Source organism: Panulirus ornatus, chromosome 17, assembly GCF_036320965.1.
Source record: "Panulirus ornatus isolate Po-2019 chromosome 17, ASM3632096v1, whole genome shotgun sequence".
NCBI lineage: Eukaryota > Metazoa > Arthropoda > Malacostraca > Decapoda > Palinuridae > Panulirus > Panulirus ornatus.
Window position 1 is genome coordinate 52,348,755 of NC_092240.1, and position 8,740 is coordinate 52,357,494.

General features: G+C 42.3%; 1 protein-coding gene across 1 annotated transcript in view; it reads left to right on the forward strand.

The window, feature by feature from the left end:
* The first annotated feature begins 5,696 nt into the window (after nt 1–5,696).
* LOC139754764 (protein FAM98A) overlaps nt 5,697–8,740 on the forward strand; it is a 35,862-nt gene continuing 32,818 nt past the window's right edge. Inside the window, exon 1 of the mRNA XM_071672540.1 lies at nt 5,697–5,722. Within this exon, the coding sequence (XP_071528641.1) occupies nt 5,712–5,722 (11 nt within the window). The 5' untranslated portion in view covers nt 5,697–5,711. The remainder of the gene's footprint in view (nt 5,723–8,740) is intronic.

The following is an 8,740-nucleotide window of genomic DNA, read 5'->3' on the forward strand; positions in this document are numbered from 1 at the left end:
CTGGGAAAACATAAGCTCCCCCTTTCCCCCTTTCCCCTTCCCCCTTCCCCATTCCCCCTTCCCCACGTGTGGGATTTGAACACGATCGGCGGCGCCTCGCAAAAGTTGAAATCAAATCTCCCGACCGATCGGCTTCGGCCCGATTCAACATCGGGGCGGGGGGGGGGGGGGGGGGGGGGTTGGTCCACAGTATGATGGTGTGGTCTTCCATTGGGGTGGGGGAGAGAGAGAGGGAGAGAGAGAGAGAGAGAGAGATGGGGAGGGTGTGGTGTTATGGCTGGAGTGGCGGAGGCGTTGGGTTGACCTGTGGCACACTGGGTCGTTGGAGGTCAAGCCTCGTACGAGACGAGGGCATGGGCTTGAGAGGCTGCAACAACTCCCACGGTGGGGGACTGGGGGTGCCGTAAGGAGCTGGCAGGCGGATGGGAAGTGGAGTCGGCATCGGCATGGCCGGGGGGAAGGGGCGGATGGCGGGCCAGGAGAAGCATTGGGTGAGGAGGGAGCGCCGCCCAGTGGGCCTTGGCTGACCGCCTATTGACGCCTCATTTCCTTCCTTCTCTCTTCATTCCTTCTCGTCTTCAATTTCCTCCTCCTTAGTCTGCCATACTTCCTCCTTTTCCCTGGTTTCCTTTCTCCTCATTCTTCCCTATCCGGTCTATCTTCCTCTTCCTTCTTCCTTCTTTTTCCCATCATCTTCCTTCCATTCCCCCTCCTTCCCTCTCTTCCCCCTCCTCCCCTCCTCCTTCATCCTCCTCCCCTCGTCCCTCCTTCACCTCCCCTCTCCTCCTTATCTCCCCTCCTTTCCCCCCTCCCTCCTGTCTTCCTTCCCTCCCTCCTTACTTCCCCCCCCCCCCCCCCCCCTCCCTCCTTCACCCCCCTCCCCCTTCACCCCCCTCCCTCCTTCACCCCCTCCTCTCTTCCACCCCTCCCTCCTTCTTCCCCCCTCCCTCCTTCTTCCCCCCTCCCTCCTTCTTCCCCCCTCCCTCCTTCACCCCCCTCCCTCCTTCTTCCCCCCTCCCTCCTTCTCCCCCCCCCTCCTCTCCCCCTCTCTTCCCCCCCTCCCTCCTTCCCCCTCCCTCCCTTCCTTCCCCCCCTCCCTCCTTCACCCCCCTCCCTCCTTTCCCCCCCTCCCTCCTTCACCCTCCCTCCCTCCTTCACCCCCCTCCCTCCTTCTTCCCCCCTCCTCTTCACCCACCCTCCCTCCTTCACCCCCCCCTCCTCCTAGAGTAAACAAACGGAAGAACCTTCGTAAGTCTCCACTTGTTTTGTGGATTTGTTTGTTTTAAGTTGTTGGTAAGTTGTGTACACGGCACGACTTGGCCTCCCAGGCAGGCAGGACCACCACACCAACACCCACCCCCACACCCCACCACACACACCCACACACACCACACCACCACACCACCACCACACGTCCCCTGGGAGGTAACACAGCAGATCCATCCTCTGTTTCCTGGCTACCCCGCCAGGTTTGGATGTAGCCAGTCGCCTCTGTGTGTGTGTGTGTGTCTGTGTGTGTCTGTGTGTGTATTTGTGTCTGTGTCTATGTGTGTCGTGTCTGTGTGTTCTGTGTCTGTGTGTTTTTGTATATGTGTGTGTGTGTGTCTGTGTCTGTATCTGTTTGTCTGTTTTGTATATGTGCATATGTGTGTCTGTATGTATGTGTGTGGTGTGTGTGTGTCTGTGTGTCTGTGTCTGTATCTGTTTGTCTGTTTTGTATATGTGCATATGTGTGTGTCTGTTTGTGTCTGTGTGTGTGTGTGTGTGTGTGTGTCTGTCTGTCTGTCTGTCTGTCTGTCTGTCTGTCTGTCTGTGAAAGCCATTCCCTCTGTTCCTTTTTGGTTATTTTCTTGTCCATTAAAGCTGCGGCTTCTTTACCAACCTGCCAGTGTAGCCTTGCGTCAAAGGCTTTCCCGCGGTGCGGGAACATGCAAGTCCACCCATACATCTCCTTAGTAGAAAACGGAGATAACAGTCGCACAGAAATCCATGGGGGAACTATTATAAATAAGTTTCTTTCCTTGAATCTGTGATGCATCTTATTTAGGTAGCCTTTTCTCTGCAGGTAGGGCTTTGTTTGTTTTGTAATTGTCTTTCCCAGTTTTTCATAGACGCAAGCTTTCCACCAGGCAAGTCTGTAGTCCAGCGTCCCTTCCATTTGGTCTTAACATGAGCTGAAAAATTACTCTGTGTCTTTATAAAGTAAAACTCTCTCTCTCTCTCAAGTGCTCCTGAAAGTCATCCTTTCCCGACCTGATTAATTTAATCTCTCTCTCTCTCTCTCTCTCTCTCTCTCTCTCTCTCTCTCTCTCTCTCTCTCTCTCTCCAACCGAGGAGAGAGAGAGAGAGAGAGAGAGAGAGAGAGAGAGGAGAGAGAGAGAGAGAGAGAGAGACGAGAGAGGAGCGCTCTGTCCAGCATATTTCGTAAAACTCGGAATTATTTCACTTTTGTGAAACCCTGCCTTCCTTCCCAACACTTCAAGTACCCTCATTCAATTTCCAAAGTAATTGTTTTTAATCGATAAGATATTTGTGAAAATACAAATTTGATTATAGTAATTAGAGGAATGATATGATATTAAGTAGAAATTCCCATACTACCATAGTAAACTTATTTTCTGCAAGAGAAACTTTTTCCGTTTTCTACATCATAATTAGCTGTGACTATCTTAAAATCCTCGGAATTACTTTATACATTAAGATGCATTTTAAGTAGAAAATCCACGTACTACCATAATAAACTTATTTTCTGCAAGACAAACATTTTCCATTTTCTACATTACACTTAGCTCTGACTATCTTAAAATCCTCAGAATGACTTTATACACTAGGATGCATTTTATGTAGCACTTTTGACAGACCTTATCGGCGACACAAGGGAAAAGCCAGAAAAAAAAGAAAATCAATTGTTGTAAGCGTCTTTCCCTGACCTACAAACCCGCCATTTATTAATTCCTAGGAGCGAGCCTTTTTTCCTCAGAGACCGCGAGGTAAGAGCAATTACTGACTCCTGGCAAATTAATTATAGAACCAATTTTAATCCGTCGTGATTTAATTAATGTTTGTGTGTGTGTGTGTGTCCGTGTGTGTGTGTGTGTGAAAGAGAGAGAGAGAGAGAGAGAGAGAGAGAGAGAGAGAGAGAGAGAGAGAGAGAGAGAGAGAAGAGGTAAATGCGCGCGTGCGAGTGTTCGTGTGTACGAGCGTCAGCGTGAGTGTCATCCTAAACTATAGGTACCCCATGGTTATTATATATATATATTATATATATATATATATTATATATATATATATATATATATATATATATATATATACTATGAACTATTTGCTTCTAAAGATGTGTTGAAATACACGAAAGCGCTTAAACAAATTTTCCTGTTTTGATTTTCCCTCGTGACCTACAAGTTCATATATATATATATATATATATATATATATATATATATATATATATATATATATATATATATATATATATATATATATATGTGTTATATATATATATATATATATATATATATATATATATTATATATTATATATATTCTTTCTTTTCTTTCAAACTATTCGCTATTTCCCGCATTAGCAAGGTAGCGTTAAGAACAGAGAACTGGGCCTCTGAGGGAATATCCTCACCTGGCCCCCTTCTCTGTTCCTTAATTTTGGAAAAAAAAAAAAAAGAAATATATGTATATACTCGTGTATAGGTCGACCTAAAGTTTTGAGGGTAATGGAACAACAAATTAGGATAATATAGCACCATATTTTATGGCATGTAAAACTCGTTTCAGAAAATTCTTACTAAAAACACACTATGTTCTATGAACTGAGGTTCGCTGAGCCTGATACACCGAGTGCCGAAGGCAAATTGTTTAATGATGTTAAAAATTATGACCATTGTATTGACTGAGGTAACACCAATGCAGTTATAAACTGTAACTCTTTTACCACGAGGAATTTCATTGAATCATCTATTATTGAATGCACAAAGTATTGTAACGTTAATATGAGTTGAAGGTTCACACAAACACGATAGCTTTGTCGTTGGTAGAATTCGTAAGCACTTCCCTTTCTTGTCCACATGATAAAAATTTTATGACAGGCATGATGCCAGACCCGAACACCACCAACCCGAACACCACCAACCCGAACACCATCAATCCGAACACCACCAACCCGAACACCGCCAACCCGAACACCACCAACCCGAACACCACCAACCCGAACACCACCAACCCGAACACCACCAACCCGAACACCACCAACCCGAACACCACCAACCCGAACACCATCAATCCGAACACCGCCAACCCGAACACCAGCAACCCGAACCCCAACCCGAACACACAACCCGAACACCAGCAACCCGAACACCAGCAACCCGAACACAGCAACCGAACACACCAACCCGAACACCACCAACCCGAACACCACCAACCGAACACCACCAACCCGAACACCACCAAACCGAACACCACCAACCCGAACACCGCCAACCCGAACACCAGCAACCCGAACACCAGCAACCCGAACACCACCAACCGAACACCACCAATTCGAACACCTACAGTAATGTAAGCAATGCTTAGCTGATCACATACTACAGCTTAACAGGATATTAGCTTTCATAGCTGGCAACACAAAAAGCTTACATACAAAGACGAGCAACGAAACCAAAGCCTTCGGAGGTGAGCGTCAATGATACTACAATTGATTTTCTGGAAATCACAGACGTATTTACCTTTAACTCTCCCCTCCCTTCCCCCCCATTTTACCCCCTTTCCCCCTCCCCAGTTTGCCTGGGGGAGGGGGGGGGGTAGGGGGCGTGAGCCAGTGTTCGCCAGCCTAGGGTGAACGACTTGAGGAGGGGGGGGTGGGTTGGTTGGTGGGGGGGTGAACGAGGTGAAAAGATCTAATCATTGGGGTTAGTGCCCCAGGGGGGGCGGCCAGTACGCGGGGGCCCCCCCTCTCGCTAAACACTGTGTTGCTGTTGCTGCCCCGCCTGAAGATTGCACCCAGCTCAGCCTGAGATCCGCTTTTCCGTCGGACGTTTGGATGAAAATAAAGAAAAAAAGCTGTTTATGTTGTGTGTGTCTGTGTCTGTGTGTGTATGTGTGTCTGTGTGTGTGTGTGTCTGTGTCTGTCTGTGTCAGTGCCATGTTCGGGAGCAGTGTGGATGGAGGAATGGTTTTCATGTCGTGTTTTAGTTAGTGGTTTAAGTAAAGGCTTGATGTATGATGAATAATTTCATTAACACTGATCTACGATGTAAACTATTGATAATTACTCAAAGACTATATTTCTACTCAACTAATTTCCGCGAATGGCCATTCCTTTAGACGCGAAAGAGATATTCCAGTTAATCACTCCTTGACCAACTTACGAACGTAGTCCCCTTCAAAACCTCATTATAAAATATCTTTTCATATTCAACTAGGATCCGGCAAGTTAGTATACACCCACCTGTACTGTTCATAACCTACATAGCAGACATTCTATCCCATAGATGACGCCACACAAGCATTACATTCACCAAACACGCCCACCTAATACAGTCAGCGGCAGCCAGACTCAACACAGATGCACGTAAAACCACAGAATCAAAACAAACACGGAAGGATGCATGACTGTGGTCGCTGGGGAGAACGAACGCTAGCTACGTGTGGTCGCTGGGGAGAATAAACGCCAGCTGCGGGTGAGCGCTGGGGAGAATGAACGCCAGGTACGTAGCCACAAAGGGTGACTGTGTTATATACCAGAGCAGCTGGGAAAAAATCCTGGACGACACATTGACATTCCGAGGGTTTAGAATGGACACACCACACACACACACACACACACACACATCAGGAAAAAATCTACTCTATATATTCTGTCTCTCCAAAGCACCTTTTCATGTTCAATATATATATATATATATATATATAATATATATATATATATATATATATATATATATATATATATTATCCCTGGGGATAGGGGAGAAAGATATATTCCACGTTTCCCACGTATTCCTGCGTGTCGTAGAAGGCGACTAAAGGGGAGGGAGCGGGGGGCTGGAAATCCTCCCCTCTTGTTTTTTTTTTTTTTTTTAATGTTCCAAAAGAAGGAACAGAGAAGGGGGCCAGGTGAGGATATTCCCTCAGAGGCCCAGTCCTCTGTTCTTAACGCTACCTTGCTAACTCGGGAAATGGCGAATAGATTGAAAGAAAGAATATATATATATATATATTATATATTATATATATATATATATATTATATATATATATTATATATATATATATATATATTCCTTGCTTTTGCTCTCTCCATTGTCACGAATTTATGTATTAAAGGTAAAAACTGTATAAAAACGTAATACGCTTTAATCACAGATAATAATTCATTTTAATGACATTAATTAATCCGCTGATTACGCAATTTTCAATGTACAATTGCATCGTACTTTTCCCAACAAATTAACATATGTTTTTCACCCTAATTTCATGCCATGTTCTCCCTAATACAAAACTTTAACAAAACATAGATTTTATATGATAGTCCTTTCTTCTTCGTCTAAATAGAAATACATAAAAAATTTCAATAATGTTTCCTTTTTATTCTCTTATTCAATCGAGCTGATGGAATAAAGAAAAAAGAATTATTTACATAAATTGATAAAGAGAGCTAAAGAGTCAGGAGAAACTATATTAAACCTAATTACACACTTGATGAGCAGTCTATCAGCCTCGCCACAAAGTTAATTAGATTTCTAATCTAAATTACCAAACTTTTATGTTACCCAGCGGTGTCTCGGAAGTCGGGCCTATATAATGACCATAGAATTTTGACCTTAGGTACGGTGAGTAGAGTGGAGATGACCAGGTCACTGCTGTCCGTGGGTGTAGAGACGGGGGGGGAGGGGGTATGTTAGATGGTACGACACCGCCGACGGTGCTGTATGGGTTCGAGTCTTGGGTTCCGGATCCAGAAGAGCGGAAGAGATGGGATGTGTGGGAAATGATATTGCTCGAGGAAGAGAGCTGGTGCAAGGGTATATGTACTAGTATATGATCTCTCTCTCTCTCTCTCTCTCTCTCTCTCTCTCTCTCTCTCTCTCTCTCCTCTCTCTCTCTCTCTCACACACACACACACACACACACACACACACACACACACACACACACACACACACACACCAACAGATCAATATAATGCTAGATAAAGTTTGAAAATGCCCAACTTCCTATTTTAAGAGAATTAAGGCACCATGTACGGTTAACTGCCAAGAGAAAATAAAGTATTCATGTAACCGAAGACTATATATATATATATATATATATATATATATATATATATATATATATATATATATATATATATATATTAATCCCTGGGGATAGGGGAGAAACAATACTTCCCACGTATTCTCTGCGTGTCGTAGAAAAATCGACTAATAGGGGAGGGAGCTGGGGGCTGGAAATCCTCCCCTTCCATTCCTGATTTTCCAAAGGAAGAACAGAAAAGGCGGCCAAGTGAGGATATTCCCTCTAAGACGCAGTCCTCTGTTCTTAACGCTACCTTGCTAATGCAGGAAATGGCATATATATATATATATATATATATATATATATATATATATATATATATATATATATATATATAAACCCGTTATAGGTATATGTGATATTCGAGTTTGTGTCTCATGTTACCTGGCTGGCTGAAGCATACAGCTACAATCATTCATTTTTGCTAATTTTGTAATTGTCTGATGGCGCTTTGTGCTACCCGATCTCTTATCATAATTATCTCAATTTAGAGTTTAATTAAACAGGAACATAACAAGTTGAATATGATGAATAGTCATTTTTTTATATATATATATATATCTTGGAGTAAGGGGGAAATTTTGGGGTGTAGAAATTAGATTTTTAAGCAACGGAGTTGGTGACAGTTTTAATGAAAGGGAGTAAATGTTATTTAATCAGAAGGGTTGAATGAGATTCTTAAATTAAGAGAGGTGAAATCTAGATTAGAATTTCCAAATGTATTCAAATGATATATTTGATATTGAGAGACATGATAGGAGTGTTGGAGAATAATTGTTGGTGGGGAAGATGAAGTGTTGGAGGAATTACTGTCAGATGTTGGAGGAGGAATTTTGTGTTTATGTGAGAGTGTTGGAGGGAGAATGTTGGAAGGTGGAAGATGATGTGGAGGTGTGGAATGATGATGGTAATTTTTAGTGGAGGACTTATAAAATCCACCTGTTTCAATTGAAATTCAAAGGATAATAAAACATTATAAATTGACCACAAATTCTATGTTTGGTGTAAGTTCAGTTCGTAGGAAAAATAGATAAAAGAAATTCCACTATTGAACCTCATAACAGATGTGGGTTAATCAAGAGAGTAGGTTATGAAAATCGGCTTAATTAACATAAACAATGAATGTACCAGTAAAATACATTAATTATGAAATCCACAGTAGGGATGATAATTGTACAGGTACAGGGTTTTGTTGATATTATAACATGAAATGAATAACATGCTTCCCTAATCAGTCTATGAGATGGCTAGGCTAATTTGATGCGCCGTCCCTAATAAAACCAAAAGATGAATATATATTATATATATATATATATATATATTTATATATATATATATATATATATATATATATATATTATATATATATATATAATATATATATATATATATTATATATTATATATATATATATATATATTCCTAAGA